The following is a 25,399-nucleotide window of genomic DNA, read 5'->3' as shown; positions in this document are numbered from 1 at the left end:
AATAAGGATTAAAAATAATTGCTGTAAGAGTTATAATAGAATTTCCACTACTTATAACCAATATCTTTCAGATCTTTTAAGCTGTCTCTTTCACAGTGTCACGTTCTTTCCTGCCTGTGTTTGCCCCATGATTGAATGCCCCCCTCCTTATTTCTCCACCTACTCAAATATACCTATCATCGAAATCTCATCTTAGGTCCTATTTCCTCCATGAAATGTTTGCATCCTAGAACACTACTGCATTCTTCACAGGTGTGCACACGTGTGTACACACGCACACACACACACACTCCTGCGTTCTGCATTCTCATAGCATGGATCAATCATTTATTTATTTATTTATTTTTCTCTTTTTAAAATTAATTTTATTGGTGAAATTGGTTAATAAAATTATATAGATTTCAAGTGTACAGTTCAGTAATACATCGTATGTATATTCCATTGTGTGTTCACCACCCAAAGTTAAATCTCCTCCTGGCACCCATATTTGACCCTCTTTTACCCTTATCTACCTCCTCCCCAACCCCTTTTCCCTCTGGTAACCTCTAAACTGTTGTCTGTGTCTATGTGTTTTTGTTTGGCTTGTTCATTTGTTGCTTTCAGTTTTATATCCCACAAATGAATCATATGAAATCATATGGTTCTCAACTTTTCCTGTTTGACTTATTTCGCTTAGCATAGTTATTTCAAGTTCTATGTTATCACAAATGATAGTATTTCATCTCTTCTTATGTCTGAGCAATATTCCATTGTATATTTGTACCACATCTTTATCCAATCATCTATTGAAGGACACTTCAGTTGTTTCTGTGTCTTGGCCACAGTGCATAATGCTGCGATGAACATTGGGGTGCATATATCTTTACGGATGAATGTTTTCAAATTCTTTGGGTAGATACCCAGAAGAAGGATTGCTGGATCATATGATGTTTCTATTCTTAATTTTTTGAGGAACCTCCATACTGTTTTCCGTAGTGGCTGTACCAGTTTACATTCCCACCAGCAATGTATGAAGGTTCCTCTTCCCTACAACCTCTCCAACATTTGTTATTACTGTCTTGATGATAATAGCCATTCTTACAGGTGTGAAGTGGTATCTCATTATGGTTTTGATTTGCATTTCCCTAATAGCTAGTGAAGGGAGTTGGAATCAGTCTTATATTGGAGTAACTATGTTTTTCTTTTCCTCCATACTACTTCTAAATTATACTTATTTGGCAAAATTCTTTGTCTTTTGAAAAACACATTATAAAAATTAAATTAATATATGTCAGTTATATGTTTATTTTTAAAATGCATGTGCTTGGAATTCTTTCTGAGTTAGAATTAAATACATCAGCATCTGGCTTTCATTTTAAATATTTTCTGCAATTTAGTAAAGTTCTTGTTTTTACTTCACAATATACTTATACAATGTTATCTTTTCCAGGACCTCCAAAATTATTACTTTTTAAATATTAATTTTATTTGACTTTTTTCGCATAAAAATGCTGATATTACATAGTTTAGAGATAGGTTTAAAAGCTCATAAACCTGTTAGAAGTTTTAAGTTATTTTTCATTCATTAATTTCAGTGTTATCCTCAAAAATAAGATACCTAACATGTAAAAAATCATTTACTTGTAAATTTTCCAATGCTGGTGGAGAAGATAAGTGAAATACATTTTTATTTGTATTTGACTGATATTCAGTTTCCTTAGACTTATGAGTCAGTGTTAACTTTCCATCAGTTTTCAATATAATATATAAACTCTTTTAGGTATTTATTATAAATTCAAATGGTGACTTTAAGATTTTTTTGGTTAAATTATTTTTTGTGTTCTTTCAATATCTTAGTGACTATGATATGTCAGGCAGTATGTAATTTATAAAAATTTATCCTATGCTGTATTGTCCATACTTACCCATAGGAACCTGGAATTCCTTGAGAATTTTTATGGTGTTTATGGTTCTGTTCTGCTGTCATTAACCATTATATTAAAGGAATAGGTAACAGGATAAAGCAGTTTCAGAAAAGGGGGGAAATCTTATTTTTATTTCATAGTTCTTAGTTGTTAATTGGGTTGAATATGAGATTCACACCATATTTTGATGCAATAGTAAAAGAAAATATTTGGATTTGTAGAGGTTACTTTTTGGTGAAGTATGCCCTCTAGTGAACAAGTTCATTTTATTAAAATTTGCAATTTACATCCTTATAGTACTTGTAAATTGAATATAGAAATAGAGGACACCTTCAGTTCTCAAGCATTTAGAAGATAAAGCATACACTAAATAGTTGGAGAATAAATTTGATGTATTATACAAATAAAAAATGGTGTAGTATAGACTTTACATAAAAGAGCTTGGAAAATTCTGGGTCATGGGAAAGTTATTCATTATGGCTATTCATGAAATTATCCTTAAAGAACTGTCTGGAACTGATTTTGAAGGAAGTTTAAGATTAGAATATTATAAGGAAAGGGCATCTTGAGACGGGAAAAAGAAGTTAAGGACTACAAAAAGGATTAGTGCCAAAAGGAAAAAAAAAGAATTATTCTGGAAAATGTTTAAATTTAATTCTGTTTTAAATATTTTATGCAAATGTCCAAGTAATTTGTATTGTACTCAGAAATCTCTTTCCAGGCATTCAGGTAGGGTTTGGCAGGGTAGTTGTAGCTTGGGGTCTTTCTTGAACTTTCAGTCAGATTTTGGTTGCTGCTTGGGCTTAAATCATCTGAAGACTCAAATGGACTAGACAGCCAAGATGGCTCACTCACACTGCTACCAGGTAATGTGGTTGTCATTTGGGAATGCCCACATGTGGCATCTCCAGCCTGTCATTTTTAGGATTGTCAGATTTCTTACATGGTGGATGGTTTTCCCCAGAGTGTCTAAAGAAGTCTAGGTGGAAGTTGCATGGCTTTTTCTTACTTCCGAAGTCACATATTATTACTTCTGTTGTATTCCATTGGTCAAAGTAGTCATGAGCCTGCCCAGATTCAAAGGGAGGGAATATAGACCCCACTTCTTAGTTGAAGGTTTGTCAGAGAATTTCGAACCTATGTTTTAACACTATTGCATTTACTTTCCTGCCTCCTTGAAGAATTAGGCTCAGTACAGATAAATTTTAATGATTTAAGTACTAATTATCCTTTGTATTAAAGTTGCTTGTACATGTTTTTTTTCTGCACTTGGTTTTCAGGGTTGATACTTAATGAGTATCGTTGGAAATCATTTTCCTTTCTCTAATCTGGATATTACTGCCTTGAAGCTTTTTCATTTCTTGTTGGCTCCTGAATTACAGAGTATCAGGGAAAGTTATGTGACGGTTATTATTCATGTTGGATATGTATGATGAAATGATTGGAAAATGTTGGAAGTACTGGGCACTTTTGTATGGACCATTTTCTTTCTTGCTATTTTATATTGCTAAATAATATGGTAGAAATATATTTTTTTCCAAAATTGAGTGATACTTTGAACAAGCCTTTTATGTATTTAAGATAGGGAGATGATATCTTTGTTATTTTTTGTTTACAAGAAAAGAATTCCAAATCATGTGACTTTATGGATAAAGGGGCCATTCTCCCAAATGATAACTCTTCGAATAATATTTTAACCCATTGTTTTTCACATGGATGTTACTAAAATTTGGGGCACTTTAAATGTATCTAAGGCTTCTGAAGAGAGTCCCACTTCTGACTCTAGCTGCAGGGTTTCAAGAGGATTATAAACTGGTATTGAAGAGACCGTTGCACTGAAAGATTAGATTAAATTTCCAGTTGACATAGCCAAGGATACAAAAACGAAGTGGTCACTAGATAGGAACAGATAGAATATCTCAGTATATCTTCCCTTAGTTTCCAGGTTCCATCACAGAGAACTGCTAATGTCTTTATCTGGGCAAAATTGGATATGTATGATGAAATGATTGATCTCAGAAGCTTAATTTTTGCTCTATGACTGCCTTTTTATATTTGGGGTTTATGCATGCCTCATTCTGAAAGAACGTAAACTAAAAATTCATGCGCTTTTATGTAAAGGCATGTTTAAATCTTGGCTTTAAATTAATTGCCAAAATAACTTAGATGTTGCATGACCAATTTGCTGACTTTACTATATTTATTGATAAACCAAAAACTTGTTTTTATTGCTTTATTTTTTAACATTATTTTATATTAATTTCAGGGGTACAGCTTAGTGGTTATATATAATTTACGAAGTGATCCCCCTGATTAGTACCACTTGGTATTATACATAGTTATTACAATATTATTGACTATATTCCTTATGCTGTACTTCACATCCCTGTGACTATTTTATAACTACTTATTTGTGCTTCTTAATCCCTTCAACCTTTTTCACCCAGCCTCCCAACCTCCCTCCCATCTAGCAATCACCAGTTTATTTTCTGTATCTATGAGTCTGTTTTCATTTTGTTTGTTTTGTTCTTTAGATTTCACTTATAAGTGAAATCATTTGGTATTTGTCTTTCTCTGTCTGACTTACTTCACTTAGCATAATACCCTCTGGGTCCATCTATGTCACTGCGATTGGTAAGACTTCATTTTTTTATGGCTGAGTAATATTCCCTTGTAAATGTGTACCATAACTTCTTTACCCAGTTGTCTATTAATGGGCACTTAAAGTGCTTCCATATCTTGGCTATTGTAGATAGTGCTGCAGTGAACATAGGGGTACATGTATCTTTTCAAAATATATTTTTTGGCTTTCTTTGGATGAATACCCAGAAGTGCAATTGCTGGGTCATATGGTAGTTCTATTTTTAACTTTTTGAGGACTCTCTGAATTGTTTTCCATAGTGGCTGTACCAGTTTGCAGTCTCACCAACAGTGCAAAAAAAGGGTTCCCTTTTCTCCACATCCTCTCCAACACTTGTTTTTTTTATTTATTTATTGATGATAGCCATTCTGACAGGTATAAGGTGATATCTCATTGTGGTTTTAATTTGCATTTCTCTGATGATTAGTTACGTTGAGTATCTTTTCACATGTCTGTTGGCCATGTGCATGTCGTTTTTGGAGAAATACAGGTCTAAATTTTTTAAATTGGATTGTTTATTTGGCGTTGAGTTGTATGAGTACTTTATAAATTTTGGATGTTAACCCCTTATCTGATATATCATAGACAGATATCTTCTCCCATTCAATAGATTGTCTTTTCACTTTTTTCCCATGCTATATTTAGCTTTAATTAGGCACTAAGACTTCCAGTTATGTCACCTAGAGATCACTTCACCCATTGCTCTGTTTGGCTGCCAGTCTCTTGTCTCTCTCTTTGGCAATGGTGAGATGGATACCCTTGCCATGGGGAAGAGAAATCCATGGTTTGTTGCCTTTGCCAATAATGAAAATGTTGGAGAGCTGGGTAGCAAAGCTGTTGCCATTGGCATTTTTCACATGAACTACATCACAAGAGCCAGGGTGTCTCTCTCTGTTGGTAATCACACCAGTTCTTCCCAAGTTAGCATCTCCAGTCACCAAATACAGGTTACCAGTGTCAAACTTTGTGAAATCAGTAATTTTGCCAGTCTCCAAATCAATCTGAATGGTGTTGTTCACTTTGATGAGGGGATTGGGGTAGCGGATGGTGCCAGCATCATGAATCACCAGATGAGAGATTCCTTTTGTGCTCACAAAAGTCTTTCTCACTTTGCATAACTTGTACTTTGCCTCCTCAGGTGTAATCCGATGAACAGCAAAGCAACCTTTAGTGTTATAGACCAAATGGAAATTCTCTCTGGTCTTGTCAATTCTCTCTGCTTTGGATGCTTTTGACATCCATAAAACCAGCAGGGTAGATTACATTAGTCCGGACCTTGGCATTTTCTTTACTTCAACTCCTGTTAGGGCATACTTCAGTCTGTCCCTTAGGAAAATGATGAGAGGGAGACATTCTCTCAGCTTGTGGAGACCGGTAGATCAATGAGGAGCAAACACACCCATCAATTTATCCAGCATCCAATTTTTGGGAGCTGCTGCATGCCTCAGATGCTTCTTGGGACCACAAGCCATGGCTGCACTGGGCATGGAAAGAGCCGTCTTTTCATTTTTCTGATGGTTTCCTTTGCTGTGCAAAAACTTTTTAGTTTGATATAGTCCCATTTGTTCATTTTTCTTTTGTTTCCCTTGCCCGAGAAAGTATATCAGAATATATGTTACTAAGAGCAGTGTTAGAGAGTTTACTACTTATGTTTTCTTCTAGGAATTTTATGGTTTGGGTCTTATACTTTTAAGTCTTGAATCCATTTTGAATGTGGTATGTGGTATACGAAGATGGTTCAGTTTCATTTTTTTTGCATGTATCTGTCCAGTTTTCCCAACATTTATTGAAGATACTGTCTTTACCTCATTGCGTATTCTTGCTTCCTTTGTCTGAAATTAAATGACCATATAGGCGTGGATTTATTTCTGGGCTCTCTATTCTTTTCCATTGATCTATGTGTCCGTTTTTATGCCAGTACCATGCAGTTTTGAGTACTATAAACTTGTAGTATAATTTGATATCAAGTAGTGTGATACATCCAAAAACTTGTTTTTAAAACTATTTTTGAGGTTGATAGTAAGCAATTTGTATTTGTTAGGATAGTTTAAATAGCTTTTGAAAATTTCTGACCAGTTTTTTTGTGATTACTTTTAACATTGTCTTCATAGCAGTCTTTTTAAGAATGTTTAATTTGTCAAAAGCTGATAATCATAGGGTGGTTAATTGTTTAATAAATTCAGAAAAATATATTTTATAGTTTGTAACCGAAATTTCAGTACTAATCAGATGATTGGTACCTAGACTCTGGAAAGCATTCAGTGTAAATATGAACTTGCTGAAAAGTATCATAAACAGTCTTGTTAATATGAAATACTTAATTGCTAACTACTATAAATATAAAATTAAGATTGATATGCTAGAAATTAAGCTTGATATGCCATTTGAAACACTGGTGAAGGAATAGTAAAAATGCCTGTGGACTGAAAGAATAAAGAATGCTCAAAGGATACAAAAGCAATTTTTTGTATTAGAAGTACAAAGTTAAGACTAATGTCTCATTTGAGGAATAGGCAAAAAAATGTGGTTAATGTTTGGAAAAATAGAAAATGACATTAAAAAGCATCCAGTGGAAATCAAAAGTAGCTGATACAGTTTTGTCAGAGATGAAACAGTGAAATTTTATTTCCTGATAAAGGTTTGTAGAAAATGTTAACACCAGAAGGCAAAAAAGTGTCAGTACTCAGGGATTCCTCAACAGTATTTTTGCCTTTAGTTTTTCAGTATTTTGAAAGTCTATTTCCTTGCTAACGTCATTATTTTTTTCTTGAAACCAGCTGATTGACATTTCATAAAATTTATAGGAAAGCCTGTTAATGACTAGCATTTTAATGATGGTCACTCTAGGTGAATATCTTCTCACAGTATTCTGCCTAGGCCTTAGCTGTGCTCTTTCGTGGTTATGCAACCTGAATAACCATTCTATTGGAGAACAAAAGATTCTTAGACAAAGGCCATTATTATTTTGTCTAGAAAAGGAAATATAGTACTCCAATAAATATAGGTAATTTGGAGAAATTGGGATGGGTACTTAAAGATTATATCAGGTTTTCTCAAAGTATAAACATTATTTTAGTAAGAGTTAAAAAATCTTTTCTTAGAAAACAAATACATTTTCTTCACAGTTATTGTGATGGAATTTTTTAGAACAATGAAGATACAGTGATAGGTACTATAAATAGTATAAGGGTATTATGTGATTTCGACCAAAAAAATCCTAATATTTACCAGTAATAAGAGAGTATTTTTTCACATAGTATCCTGTCAGTGTTTGAATCCATTTGAAAAAGATGTTTTCCTTTAAAAAAAAAACAACTGCGGAATATGATTAATAAGTCATTTATCTTAACAGAATATAGAATCTGTTCAAAATTGAAATAGCCTGAGTTCCTCTATTAAGGCATTTGATTTGATGATAAAAGTATTAATTTTCAGTGAACCAATTTTAACATTTTTATGACATTAGTTTTCTTATGTTTATATTTAATTACCGCTAGATGGTGCCCTATACATAGACTTCAAGAAGGCTTTCTGAAAGATCATTTACTTGTTTAAATTCTGTAAGACTGACATCAGATGATCACACACTGTGTGATAACTCATATTTCAATACTTTGCTTTGGATGTGGAAGATTAGATATAATTAATATATTTGTACTTAAAAATTGTTTTAGCTATGCTTTTAAGACGTATACTTTGTTTTTATGCATTCTTAGTTGCCAGAATTAAAATATGTAAATCTTTAGTGTAGTATAATCCTTGTTTTCTATTCATATGAAATTTTAAAGTTATCTCTTCTTTTAAATTGATTTTGCATCTGCATGTTTTTTGGTCTGATTAGCAATATATTTTGCCAGAAGTAAGATTTTCTTGTGCTAAGCTTTTGCAAGGGATGACTAAATTCTTATATTGAAGTCATTATCTGTATATGGAGCACTAAGCTGTATGAGTGTTTCTGGGATAGTGGAAAATTTACCAACTTTCTAATGTCTACTCTTTCTGGTTCTGTCATATATCTATGTGTATTTATTTATAGGAACATGATTAGACTTGACAATAAACAGAAAACTCTGGGGAACATTTTGAAAGAAGAAAATTATTTTCATTAAAATTGTGTATTGCTTGAAAATTTAGAACAGTAGTGTATCTGGAACATTAGTATATTAATTAGAAAGGTACAACTGTTAACCAACTTAGGGTTCAAAGAATGAATAGCAATGAATGATATTTCCTTTCTTAACATGCAAATCAAAATTTCAGAGAATATTGATTATCATTCCAAGACAAAAGAAAAGAAAAAAGAAAAATAGATTTTTCAGATTCCCTTTAGCTGAAGTCAGATGAGTACAAAGCTTTCAATTTTATATATTACATATTTTGTTCTTCCTTATTTCGTTGCATTTGTAATTTAATACTGCCTAACAATTAGCAATGCCTTAGTTCTCATCCTCTTTTTCTGTCCACTGGATGATTTCACCTGATGGGTGCAACAGTGCACATCAGGGATTCCCTATTGAGTCATTCTCAATTGTTGATCTTCAAAGGTGATCTGGTTAGTTGCTATGCCAGTAATTTCTTTGCGTTCCCTGCTGTTTATCACCATTTCTGATTGGAAAGTCTATATAACATAATGGTTAAGAGCACTGGCTTTGGAGTCAGGTAGACCTGGGGTTAAAAATCTAGGCCCTACTACTGTGTGACTTTAGATTTGAAGTCTTAATCTTCATAAACTACATTTGTAAATTGGGATGCTAACAGAATGTAGATCATAAAACTATAGTGAATATTAATGAGATAAGGAATGTAAAGCACTTAATAGTGAGTACTTGGTTGTGTTTACTGTTTTTTGTTTTTTTTAATCTTCACCACATTAAGCCAGTAACAGCAGAGGCGACTCCTTTTCAATCACTGAAGTCACTGTGGAGAATTGTTGACAGGGAGCGCATATTTCTCTGCTTTTTTCCATATCTTCTCCCTCAGCTGTCTCTCCAAATTATCTCTATAGTTATACATAGATCCCTTCAGAGGAGAGATTGATAATTCCTGCTGTGGATATGATGTCAGGTAGTTTTTGGGATAAGAGTTGCTTTTGCTTTATTCTCTTTGCTTTATAAGTGTTCTTATACATAGTCACCCTTTCTCCTTTCTTGCCTCTTTCTATTCAGTCAGCTATTTATTATTGGCTTTATTAGCAAATTTTTAGACTAGTTATTTTTACTATTTTTATCAGAGTGGGTAAAGGGTTAAATCAACCACATTTAGTGATTAATTCCATTTTGAGTGCTTGCATGCTGGATTTTAGATTTTTGCTAGGTCTGTTAAATTGAGAAAGTCAGAACTCTGAACTCTGTAGTGTCCTTTCCAGGGCCAGCATTCTATCTTTTGATGAATTTTGGATTCTGGAACTTGCCAGATCCTTAAGCATTTTCTTTAAATGAAATTTATTTCTGCGGTTTAGAATGTTCCTCATCTTTACTTCTTTAGTTCTGCGTACTCTGCTCAGAATGCTCCCATTGATAGGGATTGTAGATGACAAGTGGGTGTGTCAGCTTTGGGTGCAGCTGTACTCATGTGTGGAAAAGCAAATGGTTATCAAGGGTCAGGAGAGACTAAGACTTAGTAATAGGTAGACATTAATAGTACTAATTGTTTAATGTTATTTTTATTTCCTTTGTTGAGACTTATGGTTCTATTTTTACCAGCAAAAGGCATGGAATGAGAATAATTCACCCATTTCAGGCTTTGGTTTTTGTTCATGGAGGGTGGGTATTGCATATGTTCTGATATTGTTTTTATCCATATTAATAACATTGATAGAAAAAGAGGCGTTCACTTGCTATAGTAGATCCACTGTCAGAATCTTGAAATACTATAAAACAATAGTACTCTCATTTTTAAAACTGGAGAATAAATTGGAAAAACACACCAAAGGATGGATAGGTGATTATCTGATACAGAGTTTGGGAAACAGAACAACAGAAGACTGATAGATTACATAATTTACAAATTAGTAAGAATATTACTATACTAATGGAAAAACGAACAAAAAGTTAATTAAAAAAATACAAAATGGTTGTTAACATATGAAAAACAGTTTAGTCCCCCTCAAAAATCAAAGAAAATGCCAATTAAGTTTAACTATTAGACACTATTTTCAATACATCAAATTGACAACAATGAAATAGCTGGTACCAGCCTATGGCTGGTGAGCTGTTATCATGGATGAAGTGAAGTGAGCTCTTGTAGATTGTAAATGAACAAAACAGTAAAAACCCCTCTAGAAAGCAATTTGGAAGTAAGCATTAAAAACTTTAAAAATGTTCACATACTTTTCATTCACAATAATGTAAATCAAACCATTATGCTGTATACCTTAAACTTATACAATGATGTATATCAATTATTTCTCAATAAAACTGGGAAAATATTTCTAAAGATTAAAGATAAACAATATTCAAATACTTTGATCCAGTAATTCTTCTTCCATCATTTCATCCTAAGGAATCATCAGAAATACACTTGGAGGTTTCTGTACAAGTACATTTGACCACTGTCTTGTTTAGTTTTTATGTAACAGAAACCTGACAGAGGCTTAAGTAAGAGGGTGTTGTTTTTTTCTCATTTAGCACTTCCAGAATTTGGTGCAGTAGTTCCTGGAGGTGTGCCATTAGGATCCAAGCTCCTTGGGTCCTTCCACTGTACCACCCAGAGCAAGTGGCCGCCTTCCTTATGCCTAAAAATGGATCTGGCACGCCTAGGTTTCACGTCTTGGTTTCTGCAGTGTGGGGCCTTCCTTGTAGCCAACTCGTTCCTTGAAGTGGGCCAGGAACTCTGGCTCAGCTGGCTGCATTTATGACACCTGGTTCTACTTGTTCATGGCCACTCTGGGGAAAAACTGGATCTGTTACTATTATTTTTAAAATAGTTAACAGTATTGTCTTTGCATTCACAAACAGTCAAACCCTTCTTTGGAGGAACACTGTAGTAGGGCAGTCCTGAAATCTCTTGCTAGATTTTTGCTACAGTGTTACAACTGTTCTAGAGGAAAAAAAAAAAAGCCAGTTCTTTGGTATGTTCTGTTCACTACCTGGTATTTTAAGAGCCAGATAAATATTAAAATATGTTAAAAAAAAATCTTAGAAGCACATATATATTACTTAAAGGATGTAATACTTGCTCATAATTAATGAAATAAAATTTTGTTTATGGTATACCAAAGTCAATTAGATAAACTTCCTCTTGCATGTAGATTTTTCTTTGGAATAATGTTGTTTGTTTAAGAGTTTTCGTTATATGTTTTAATTGTAGGAAAAGCACAGGTAGGAATTCTAGTACTGCCTTAGTTACTAACTAGGTTACATTGAGCAAGTCATTTACCATTTCTGTGCCTTTTCCTCATTTGTGAAAAGGGAGCAGTGATACTTTCTCTGGTGTGGTATAAGAAATAAAAGAAGCATTAGATGTAAAAAATGCAAAAGGCCCTATACAAATGGCAGGTGTTGGGAGTAGTCAGCTCCTTTAGCATGGATAATTGAGTGTTAGCCATATATGGTATTTGTAGCAAGTACTCAGTTATTCAGCGGAGTTAACTCGTTTAACAAGGATTTGGTTGTCTCTTAAGTGCATACTATGGTAGTAGTCAGTGTATATTGTGCACTATGTACAGCATGTCAAGTTATTGTGCTAAGAACTTTTCATATGTTTACTAATTTAATCCTTATAGCACTGATGTAGATACTGTTTTTTTATTCCTATTTTATTGTTGAAAGAATTGAAATTTAGAGAAGTCAGGTAGTTTACCAGAGGTCAAACAGCTAATAATATCCTTTCTGATTCCATCTATATACCCATTTATTCATCAGTTGTTTATCGAGCATCTGCTCTCTGACAGGCACTGTTCTAGGGCTGGATATACAACAGGGAACAAAATAAACATTCTGTGGCCTAATGCAGCTTACATTCCAGTAGGGGAAGCCAGAATATAAAGTGTGAAATAGAGAGTATATTCTACAGTGGTAAGATGCAGTGACAAAGTAACTCCTTTATTTTAGAAAATAAAGGAGAGAAAATAAAGCAGAAAAGAGAAGTGTGTGGTGTGTGTGTGTGTGTGTGTGTGTGTGTGTGTTTATAATGTAGATATTGTAGCTAGAAAGGGCCTCGTCAAGAAGGGGGTAACAGACCTAAAGGAGGTGAAGAAGGCAGCTACATGTGAGAAACGTGATCCAGGTAGAGAAGACTGTATGGGCACAGCATAGGACAGGAATGTGCTTGGTGTGCTTCAGGAACCACTAGGAGGCCAGTGTTGCTGGCATGGAATAAGTAAAGTGGTGAATAAGTAGGAAATAAGGTCAGCGAGATAACATTGGGCAAAATCATGTAGAGCTCTATGGGCTGCTGTAAGAAAAATAGGGTTTTGAGCAGAAGAGAGACATGGGATTCAATTACTATTTCAATGTGATCATTCTGTCTATTGTGTTCAGGACAGACTGAAGGGGGCAAGGGCAGAATCAAGGAGACTGATTAGGAAGTATTTGGCAATAATCTAGGTAAGATGTATCTATGGCTTAGTCCAAGGGTGATACCAATGGAGATAGTAAAGATAGAGTTGGATTTGCTGTGCTTCTCAGATATCCAATTGGAGAGACATATGAGTTTTGATTTCAGAGGTGAGGTCAGGGCTAGAAATATATATGTTAGGTGTTAGCATGTTTCTGAAATTTAAACTCCAAGGCTAGATGAGATTGAGATAGTAGTATAAGTAGAAAAGATGCTGTCCAAGATCAGAGCCTAGTTCTAGCTCAGCTCTTAATGGCCCAATTACTTAATAATTCTATCCGATACTGCCCTCTCTAGTATTATATTAGGTAATCATTAAACACTTAAGTCATAATGGCTACCTTCTGGGAGCTTATGGTCTATGTGGAGAAACAAAATATATGGCATATAATGAAACATTTAAATTGTAATGTAAAGTCATATATATAGGTATATAAAGTCACATATATATACATATATACACACATGTCAAAATGGGTAGAAAGGACTATAAATTTACCTATCCTGCAGATTAAAAGTTTACTTGGCATGGAAGTGATTGACAAAGGCCTATTGGAGGAAATGGGACCTGAACTGAACCTCAAACAATGGGCAGCAGATGGGGGCGTGCATTTTTGGGAGGACACCAAGACTACCCTTAGGTTCAGTAATTCACTAGGAGGATTCACAGAATTTAGCACAGCTGTTATACTCACAGTTACTGTTTGTAACAGCAAAAGGATACAGATTAAAATTCACAACAGGAAAAGCCTTATAAGGCAGAGTCTAGGAGAGTTCCAGGCAGTAGCTTCCAGTTGTTTATTCCCAGTGGAGTCATCTGGACACCACTTATTTCTAGCCAGGATGTATGTCAACACTTACGGAGTATTGCCAACCAGGGAAACTTACCCCTGCCATGGTGTCCAGAATATTTTCTGTGGTTGGTCACATAGACACGGCTGACTGCCTGTGTTGCTGACCTTAGTCTCCAGCCCCTCTAGAGCTGATACTATGGCCCAAGGTCCCCACCCACTGTAAATCACATTGTTAGCGTAGACTGTTTGGCATTGCTCAAGGCCCCAAAGGAAACAAAGACATCTATCAGGCAGGACATTCCAAAGGCTTACCTCCCAGGATCTGGGGGCAAGGGCCAAACCTTTCTTTGGGCAAGGTTAATCCTTCCCCGCATGGCGGTAGGGGGAGGGTGCCCTCTATATGGAGACAACATGAGCTAAGATACAGTAGGAATGTGTATGCCATATTTAGAGAACATTGTGGTGACTGCAATATGGCCTTATACTTCAGAATATGAACTCTGGAGCCAGACTACCATGATTAGTATCCCAGCTCTCAATTGCTAGTTGTGGAATTTGTGACAGTTACATCATCTGTCACTTATCTGTAAAGCAAGGACAATAACAATACCTGTAATATAAGCTTCTTGTGAAGATTAAAGGGTTACTATATAAAGCACTTAGAATAAATTATGATAACAGAATAAATGCTGTAGAAATCAGAACTCTGTTGATTCATTCCTTAATCATTCACTTATTGATTGTTTTTTGAGCATTAGTATGTTAAAGACTCCTCTCCTGAGCCTCATACCTTTATTTCCAGATGCCCAGTGATATATCTAGAGGGCTTGTGGTTTCAATATTAACATGTTCAAAAAGAAATTAATATTTTCACTCAAATTATTTCTACTAATTACAGTACTACCAATCCAGTTTATCTGTTCAGAGATTTAATTTTAAGATACTTGCTGTTGCAAAGATTAAGCTTAATAAAGAATAAATTTTGGTGAACTAGGAAATTAATGTTAGCTTTCTTTTTATATACATACAGGTCTGTGTATGATGACCAACCAAATGCACACAAGAAATTTATGGAAAAATTAGATGCTTGTATCCGTAATCATGACAAGGAAATTGAAAAGATGTGTAATTTTCATCATCAGGGTTTTGTAGATGCTATTACAGAACTCCTTAAAGTAAGGACTGATGCAGAAAAACTGAAGGTAAGAAACATGTTAAAATTCTGCTTATCCTTACTGTCATTAAATTATTCAAGTATTAGTTTATAGTGCATATGTACAAATCATTATTAACCGTACTACTTTTAAGAAGTGAATTCATATATATTTGGGAGTGCTCTTTATGCTTTATTAACACAGTTGTCATGCTAATGACAGGAGTAATCCCTTTTTTGATAAAGCTAGCAATGCATTGACTTAGGATTTCCTTCCATGCAGGGAAATGAACTAAAAAACTTCTTACAATGAAAGGCCTCATTTGCAGTTTTAGAAATTTTTAAATGACAATTAGTACAATATTGATAAAAAACTATCCTCTAAACACCTTTAAAAACATACTATATATGATTGTGTTCTTGAAGTTGTTTAGTAATATTGAAACTATTTTGAAGTTTAATAGCAATGTGTAATTCTCTTAAAGTTGGTCTACATTTTCTGCCACACAGCAAAAACATTTATTAAATGAGACCTGGATTTGTTCAGTCAGAATACAAAATATTTAGTTTTAAGAATTGTCCTATTTATCTTTCTTTACATTTGGAGACCTTAGCAGACAGAATGACCCTGGTTTACCAAAGGTTATGATTAGAAAACCATTATATAAAGGATGTTCAGATAACGAGAGACCAAATACAGCATCAATGAGGTCACTGAGCATCTTTGTTCAGAAATTAATGAGATTTTTAATAAACCAGAATGTGCTTCCTTACTATGATGACCTAATGAGTCACTTAATATGTGGGAAAATTTGAGGTTGAGCTTTTCCTGCACCTGCAGCATTAAAATGTTGCTGTGGATTGAGATTTCCGTGTTTGATGTTAATCAACCACCCAGTGTTTGCATTCAGCAAAGTATGAATGTTTAATTACCGTAAAATGCAATCACCATTTCCTACAGACAATGAATGGCACATAGACCTCATTGAAGTTATCAAAAAGGGACCAGTGGTCAATTGGGTCAGTGATTTGAATTGTTTGACAGACTTAGAGAAGCAAGTAAAGTTCAAAAATCTTGAGTAAATTTGAGAAGTTTGCCACAGAATCTGTTAAAAAGAACTGTCATAAGTAATTGAAGTTAAAAGCCCTTTTCAATCAAAAGTTCAAGTTCAAGCTGTAGAGTTAATTTGAATTTGCATTTCTTTGTTCTAAGTTTCTCATGAAGCATGATCTGATTACAAGGGTGAGCAGTTACATCAGGGCAGTTTTATGCATATTTGTCTAACTAAGGTGAAATTATTTTTAAGGTACAAGTTACTGATACGAACCGAAGATTTCAAGATGCTGGAAAGGAGGTGAGAAAATGATACATTTTTTGTGTACCAGTCTGTGGATACAATTTAACTGTTTGGTTTAAAAATATGAACATTTCTTTTTCTCTAAGGTGATAGTCCAAACAGAAGATATTATTCGATGTAGAATTCAGCAGAGGAATATTACAACTGTAGTAGAGAAATTGCAGTTATGCCTTCCAGGTGAGTTAAACTTGTTGATAATATAACATTTGGCTTGCTAAAATTATAATTTAATGATAATGCATAGTCGTTATTTATTATGGCATTACAGATATTTGATGATTGCCTTTCAAAAGCCCATGGTTATCCTTCCTTTCCACTTTATTCTCTGAAGTTTCATTGTTTTCTTATATTATAAAGCCCATTTGATGATCTGTCACATCCGTCTCCTAGATCAGCCTTGACCTTTCTGTTTCCTTTCTGCCTAGTTTGTCCTTTGTCCAGGATTTCTGTCCCCACCCCCAACTTTGTTTTTCCTCAGAATACTTTCCCATGGGGAGAGTGTCTTTAGATTACATTTTCATGTCTTTTCCTAATTTGCCTAGATTTTTACCTCTAATTTTCCATTGTTTTATATTTGACCCTTAAGCAGGTTGGTTTTGCTTTGGTCATAGTCTCATTTTGCTAATAAGGTAGGAAAACACCTAAAAGTGCTAGGTCTTCTCCCTTCTTAGGTTTTACCTTTCTTCCTGTATTTTGGAAAGACTGAGATTTTAGGTTTCTGAGTTTTTGGTCTTTCTGTTAGGGCTCAAATATTACTGGGACATCAAATAAATTCTGAAGAAACTAACCAGTATTTTCTTTACCTGGATGTATCCTGTTCAAACAAAAGGAAGCAAGGGTATGTCATCTTTTTCTTAATAGAGTAAGCTAAATCTATCTCTGTGTCCCATTTTTAAACTTATTTTTTAGGGAGGAATCCAAACCTCCACATCCAGGGAAATAGAATGAGATGCTTCGTATATAATAATCATATAATATATATTTAGTTTAGAATACAAATTATATCTTAAAACTGTCAGCAGATCTTGTTAGCTAAAAATTAGTTTTCTGACTTGTGAGAATAGCCTTCTTTTTTTTTTTTTTTTTTATAGAATCATTGAAATTCTACTCAGTTTAATCACTGATGGACCAGGGATATCTGCATATTAACTTTGAGTAAATAAAATGTCAGTTCATTATATTAGGTTTCAGGGTTGAGAAACCTATAGTAAAGTTTAATAATACCTCTTTGCTACCATCAGATACACTGAAGTAGCCATGAAGACAGTTTCTAAGTTTGAATGCTTTGTCCCTGAATGGAAATAGCCTAAAATATTAGGTACTGATGAAATAAGAAAGAAGCTGAATTCACCTTATTCACCCGGTGGGCTATTTGAAATAGAGTAATAAAGGGAAGTAGAGGTTAGATTATTGGTACTGTTACTGTCTTTGCTTTCAGTGCTGAAGAGGAAGTCTGAGTTAATGTAATTTAAATATTGTATTACTAATAGCCACATCTAGAACTTCTTCCTTTCCTCCATCTATCCTTCTACCAAATTATCCTCTTATAAATACTTTTTTGTGTCAGGAATTATGGTAGATATTGGAAATACAAAGTTGAAAATGACATAATTCTAGCTTTGAAGGATCTTATAATCAGTATGAATAAAGATAAGCCATCAATTACTGTACAGTTGCTTACCTCCTCAGATTATGAATATGAGAGGATATAAGAGGTCACAGAATAAACAATGCACTTTCCTAGTACATTAGTTTTCCTTGATTATATTTGAGGAAAACATTATTTCTGTATGAAAACTATAGGACTACTATAAGGTAGATGTGAAAATTTCAAGAATTGAGATAAAACAGGAGACTTTAAAGCAAGTTTATACTTGTAGAAGTTTTATACTCTTTCCCAGGTTTGTGTTCACTCTAATGTTTTGGTTGGAAAATGTGAGAAATATTACTGATATAGGGGCTATGATAGTGATACACAGAATTAGGACTGGTTCACTCTAGCCATCCTTGCAGTTTTTATGGATTTCAGACAAGTAAATGATATCTTTTGTAAACTTGAAGACCCCTGAGGGTAGCCATAAAACTATAGTAAATCTAGCAAAAAGTGTTGTCTGTATCTTTGGTCTAGGAAAATGTGAGCTGGGTTGATGAGCCAATAATAATTTAATCATTCACTTTATACTTTGAAATTCTACTAAGGATGAATAGTTAACTTATATAGTTGCATTAAAACCTTTTTGATGGCATTGCTAAATGTCCTCTTGCTAAAGTTTATAACAGTGTTACTGAATAATTGCATTTCCAAACCTTTGATAGAAATGATAAAACAAAGATGCTTTGTTATATTTATTTATGCCTTTATTATAATTCAGTGTCTGCTGCAAGCTTTTGAAGTTTTTCTTTTTTGTGGATTTGTTGTAAATTTTGTTTAGTGAACTAAAACACAGTTGTGTTATTTGTTATGTAAAGTCAAAATCAATCTCACTGCCACCCAGCTTTCTCTCTCAAATAACTAGAGTCCAAACTTCCAATTCCATTGCAGAGGAGAGATAATATATTAGTAAGTTTCTGAATAGGCTATTTGTTAGTAGGTGAATGTCTAAATTATAGGTGTCAGCATACACAAATGTTCCACGTTCAATATAATGTGTTGATATATAATATAATGTTCAACATATATAGAAATTTAAATGTTTTTATTTACTTGAAGTATAAAATTTTATTTAAAAATGTAAGCCTAAATCAAAGTATAGAGAAAATTAATGAGTTTATAATCTGCTGTTCCTTTCCATAATTATGTTCATCTCTCAAAAAATTTTTTTTCATTTCGAAAGCTAAAAATAAGTTATATTTTTTAATGCAGTGCTGGAAATGTACAGTAAGCTAAAAGAACAGATGAATGCAAAAAGGTGAGTTGGTTTCTTTCTTAATTGTTTTTAATAATCTTTTTTTTATTACTAAAGGCATATTTGGAAAAGGGAACTAATGATTTCCTTAGTTCTTAATAACTACTTTATCACAATACAGTATATACACATCTATACTTAAAGTGCTTTATAGTGCTGCATATTGAATTTTATTAGGCTTTACCAATTTATACTAATTAGTAGAATGATTTTTTTCTCTTTTTAATACTTGAACCATAAACTATTCTCAATTTTATTTTATGTATATATTTTAATATATTCTTTTTTCTATCAGAGTTACAAATTCTCATTTTTAAAGATCCAAATAATGGTTCTATGTCTTTGTTGCAAAAAAAAGGCATTACCATTTACCATCCTTCCTAGGGGCAAAAACTTTTACCTCTTTTAAGAGATTATTTTGATATTTACATTTATGTCTTTAAATAACTAACTTTTGTTATTCTCTATTTTCCAGTTTGGGGCAGTATGTATTTTTTTTTTTAATTATACAGTCATCTAATATTTATATTTCCCCAGCTCTCCCCAAAATGTTTTATATCTTCTTTTCCTCCCTAAAACATTGGTTGGTATATAATTTCTGACCTTTTAATCTAGAATAGTCTTCCCACTTTTCTTTGTTTTTCATGAAGGAGTCCAGATCAGTTGTCTTATAGACAAGGGCATTTTGGATTTAATCATTTTTTTCATGATTAAATTCAGATTAAATTTTTTTGGCAAGAGTATGACATAAGTGATATTGTGTACGTCTGATGCTATGACATCAGAAGGCATATACTGTCAGGTGGTCTCTGCGCTATGCTAAACCTCATCATTTGGTGAAAGGAATGGGTACCTTTCTTTGCAATTAATAAGTAATCTATAGGGTGATATTTTGAGTCCCATTTCCTAACAACCTTTCACCCAGTTTTTTTAGGATTCTTGCTTTAATCAGTTATTGTATTGGTGTTACCAAACGGTGATTTTTATAATTCTGTCATTCCTTTAACATTGTTTGGGTGGCATTTCTTCTATAAAGTAGAAGTGTTCCTTTGTCAAAGATCAGTAGACTATATTCTTGGGCAGGGGGTTGTCTATTTCTGTACTTTCTATTTTGTTCCATTGATCCATTTGTCAGTCCTTTTACTAGTACCACACTCTGATGATTACTGTGGCTTTATAGTAAGTCTTGAAGTTGAGTAGTATCAGTCTTTCAACTTTGTTCTTCTTTAATACTGTGTTGGCCATTCTGAGTCTTTTGCCTTTTCGTATAAATTTTAGAATCAGTTTGTTGAAGTCCACAAAATAACTTGCTGGGATTTTTATTGAGATCGTGTTGAATCTATTGATCAAGTTGGGAAGAACTGACATTTTGGCAATATTGAGCCTTCCTGTCCACAAACATGTAATATCTCTCCATTTATTTACATTTTCTTTTATTTCATCTGAGTTTTGTGGTTTTCTTCATATAGATGTTGTACATATTTGATTAGATTTATATGTAAGTATTTTATTTTTTTGATGCTAAGGTAAATTATATTGTTTTTAATTCCAAATTCCGGTTGTTTTTTGCTGGTTTATAGGAAGACAGTTGACTTTGGTATGTTAACCTTGTATTCTGCAACTTTGCTATAATCATTTATTAGTTCTGAGAATATTTTTGTCAAGTTTTTGGGATTTTCTACATAGACAGTCATATTATCTGCAGACACATATTTCTTTCCTCCTATTATAAATACTTTTATTTTATTTTCTTGTCTGAATGCATTAGCTATGACTTCCAGTATAATGTTGAATACGAGTCGTTGCTTTGTTTCTGATCTCATGGGGAAAAGCATCTTGTTTCTCACCAGTAAATATGATGTTAGCTTTGTATGATTTCTATTCTTTTAAATTTGTTAAGATGTGTTTTATGGCCCAGAATATGGTCTATATTGGGGAATGTTCTATGTGAACTTGAACAGAATATGTATTCTGCTTTTGTTGTAGTCTATAAATGTCAGATTCAGTTGATTGATGGTACTGTGAAATTCAGTTATAGCCTTACTGAATTTCTGCCTGCTAGATCTGTCAATTACTGTTACAAGGGTACTGGAGTCTACAACTATAATTGTGAATTTGTCTCAGCTTGCAGTTCTATTAAATTTTGCATCACATATTTTGATGCTCTGTTGTTAGGCACATAACACATTAAAGATTGTTATATCTTCTTGATTGACCATTTTATTATCATGTAATTCTCTATCCTTCGTAATTTTTTTTGCTTTAACATCTGCTTTATATGAAATTAATATAGCTATTCCAACTTTCTTTTGATTAATGTTAGCATGGTGTATCTTTTCCCATCCCTCTACTTTTTATCTCTCTGTCTTTAAAGTGGTTTCTTTTAGATGATATATAGTTGAGTCATGTTTTTTTAATCCACGTAAAATCATAGAGTTTTTAGAAAAGAATATAAGATGATATCTTCACAATCCTGGGGTAAGCAAAGATATTTTTTAGAAGTGTCAGAGAAAGGTACTATAAAAAATTGATAAATTGGACTTCATATTAAAAGTTTCTGCTCATCAAAGCACACTTAAGAAAATCGAAAGGAAACTACAGACTAGGAAAAAAACATATGCAGTATGTTTTCTGACAGGACTTATAACAATATATAAAATATGTCTATAAATTAAATATAACAAAAATTTAAAATAAGGAACTTCTGGTTTGTGGTCTGACATGTAAAGAACTTTGAAGTCATCACTACTGTCTTTACAAGAAGAAAAAAGATAAACAAACTGGAAATTAAAAATCTTTCTTTGGATCCATTAGAGAACCGAGGTCACATGGCAAATTGCTGCCCCTAAATCTGGAGAAACAGGCAAGAATATACTATCAAAGTACTGAGAGCAGAATACACTACTGGAAACTGCATTAAAGGTGATTGGGCATATAGTAGCTTAAAGGAACACTTAAAGGTGATTGAGTGTATAGTAGCTTGAGAGATAAAAACTCCTGGGGGCCTAGCCTTAGAAAGGCCCCCATATTTTTGTGAGTTTTATCTTTAGGAGTTCTACCAGATTCTCATGGTGAAGATCACAGAAAAATACCAGCAAAGAGAGAAAAAAAAGTAACTAGTTTGAAATAAGCCCAGAGTGCTCTGTTCTTCTTGACAAAGGCAGGTTGGTAAAATTTTTATAGGAATCCCATTACCTTAATAGATGTTGAGCTATTAAGACTTTATTTTTTTTAGAGAAACATATTTTATGTTTCTTCAAGGACTTAGACCACTTTAACCTAAGTTGTTGAATTTATTGGCAATATTTGTCCTGTTATCCTTTTAATGTCTATAGAACTGTAGTAATGTATATACTTTTTACTCCTAAGTTTAGTAATTTGTGTCTTCTCTTTTTTTCCCCCCACTTAATTTGTCTGGCAAGAGGCTTATCAATTTTATGGATATTTTCTAAGATCTGACATTTGAATTTATTTCCTCTTTTTTTCTATTTGATTTCTATTTTTATTTTTATTTTTATATTTGAGATTTAATTTGTTCTTTTTCTATCTCTATAAAGGAGAAATTTAGAAAAGTGATTTTATGTGCCTTTCTTCCTCTTTTTTATCATAAGCATTTAAAATTATACATTTTCCTCAGCACTGCCTTAAGTTGCATCCCACAATTTTTGAAATCTTAGGATCTTATTATTTGTTTCAGATAGTTTCTAATTTTTCTTGTTAGTTTTTTAACTTGAGTTGTTTACAAGTGTGTTGTTTAATTTTTAGATATTTGAGGAATTCTTTAGATATATTATAATTTAATTTTAATTTCTAGTTTAATACTGTTGGGCCAATGAACATACTGTGTATGAGTTCAGTCCTTTGATATTTATTGAAACTTATCTAGTGGCCTCGTATATTATGTATCTTGTGAATATTTCATGTGTATTTATAGAAACTATATATTCTGTAACTGTAATTGGCTTTAGTATTCTAGAAATAGCAATTAGGTCATGTTAGTTGTTAGTGCAGTTCAGATTTTCTATATCCATAGTGCTTTTTTGTTGGCCAGTTCTATCAATGATGAGGAGGTATTAAGTTTTCAGCTGTCATATGTTTGTCTGTTTTCCCTTTAGTTATTTAAAGTTTGCTTCATATATTTCAAAGTTCTATTCATTGCATTTATGATTTTTTATTTTTGATAACCCTTCATCATTATGAAGTGCCCTTCTTTATGTTTAGTAATATTCTGTGTCCTGAATTCTATTTTGCCTGATATTTACATAGTTGTTACAGTTATTGCTGCATACTTATATTTAGTAATTGCATAGTATATCTTCGACATACTTTTACTTTTAACCTCAGTCTTTATGTTTAAAGTGTTTTTTTTCTTTTAACAGCATATAATTGGGTCTTACTTTTTTATCCAGTGGTCATCTCTATTTTGAACATGAAGGTTTTGGAAATTTACATTTAATATAATTATTATCGTGGTTGATTTTAAATTCATCATCTTGCTGTTTGTTTTCTATTTGTCTCATCTATTTTTGGTTCTTAATGTCCTTTTTTTTTTCTTTTTTAAAGTTGAATGTTTTTAATATATATTTTTTATCTCTTTCACTTACTAGGTATACATCTTAGTTTATAGTGGCTACTCTAGAGTACAGTATGCATGTTTAATTTATCATAGTGCACTTTCAAATATTACTATATTTCATCAACAATATGAGGAGCTTGTAATAGTACAATTGTATTTATTGTCATCTTACCTATTGTGCTCTTGTTTTCAGATATTTTTTACTTGTAAATGTTAATAAGCTACAGATGCTCCTCAGCTTCTGATGAGGTTACATCTCCATAAACTCATTGTGAGTTGAAAATATTGTAAGTCAAAAACACATTTAATACACTTAACCTACCACATATCATAACCAAGCTTAGCTTATGTTAAACATGATTGAGACACTCACATTAGCCTACAGTTAGGCAATTATCTTGAGTTTTATCTCAAAAGTATTTGCCTTTCATTTTTTCCTACCAGAAGCAGGAGATACAGATAGGCATTTCATAGACATGATGGGATGCAAAATCACAAAACACAATATTCAAAAAATGCTGGCAACGAAGTTCACTGTAGCGTATCAGTTGTTTACCCTGGTGATTGTTTGGCTGGCTGAGAGCTGCAGCTTGCTGTCTCTGTCCAGCATCATGAGAGAGTATCATATTGCATATCACTAGACTGGGAAAAGATCAAAATTCAATGTTCAAAGTACGATTTGTACTCAATGTGTATTATTTTTGCACCATCGTGAAGTCAGAAAATTGTAAGTTAAACCATCGTAAGTCAGGGACTGTATATGTGTATACACACACACATGCAAATATACACACACATGAAATCATTAGTAAAACAGATTCTTTTATACTTAACCAATTTTTCCTTTCTGTTTCTCTTTTTTTCTTTTTGCAGATTCAGGCTTCTGTCTGTTATAACTGTATGATAAACTTTGTTTAGTATTTACTGTAGTACACATCTGTCTTCTGAAGAAATTTTTTTTGCTTTTGTCTATCTGGAAATGTGTTTATTTTACTTCCATTTTTGAACAATAATTTTACTGGATGTGGAATTCTAGATTGTCAGGCGTCCCCTCCTCCAGCACTTTAAATATTATGTTTATTACTTTCTACCCTCCATTATTTCTTTTGAGAAGTTCTATTATTCTTATCAGTGTTAAAATATTTGTATTAGGCCATTTTTTCTATGGTGACTTAAGATTTTTCTCTTTTTTTAAAATAATTTATGTTTTAAGTGCAGTTGTCTTACGATATTACATTAGTTTCAGATGTACAACATAATTAATAGACATTTTTATAACTTACAAAGTGATCACTCCAATAAGTCTAATACTCATCTGACACCATACATAGTTATTACAATATTATTGTCTATATTCTGTATGCTGTACTTTCATTTCCGTTCAATTACAGTTCAATATTATATTAGTTTCAGATGTATAGTATAGTGGTTAGGACATTTCTATAACTTGCGAAGTGATCTCTTTGTCTTTTGTTTTTATAAGCTTATGATATGCTTAGGTGTGATTTTTC

At 33.0% G+C, this 25,399-nt stretch overlaps 1 protein-coding gene and 1 pseudogene across 2 annotated transcripts in view; one reads left to right on the top strand and one right to left on the bottom strand.

Annotated features, from left to right (window-relative positions):
* Positions 1 to 25,399, top strand: part of EXOC6 (exocyst complex component 6) — a 170,036-nt gene that overhangs the window by 26,235 nt on the left and 118,402 nt on the right. For both annotated transcript variants that reach the window (XM_039871724.1, XM_039871722.1), the window contains exons 2-5: positions 14,926 to 15,097; positions 16,356 to 16,403; positions 16,493 to 16,583; positions 19,270 to 19,315. In XM_039871724.1, the coding sequence (XP_039727658.1) occupies positions 14,926 to 15,097; positions 16,356 to 16,403; positions 16,493 to 16,583; positions 19,270 to 19,315 (357 nt within the window). The remainder of the gene's footprint in view (positions 1 to 14,925; positions 15,098 to 16,355; positions 16,404 to 16,492; positions 16,584 to 19,269; positions 19,316 to 25,399) is intronic.
* LOC120609301 (40S ribosomal protein S4, X isoform-like) lies at positions 5,238 to 6,130 on the bottom strand (annotated as a pseudogene).

Source organism: Pteropus medius, unplaced genomic scaffold (genome assembly GCF_902729225.1).
Source record: "Pteropus medius unplaced genomic scaffold, Ma_sr-lr_union100, whole genome shotgun sequence".
Classification (NCBI taxonomy): domain Eukaryota; kingdom Metazoa; phylum Chordata; class Mammalia; order Chiroptera; family Pteropodidae; genus Pteropus; species Pteropus medius.
Note: the sequence above shows the minus strand (reverse complement) of the source record. Positions and strands in the feature narration are given on the sequence as shown.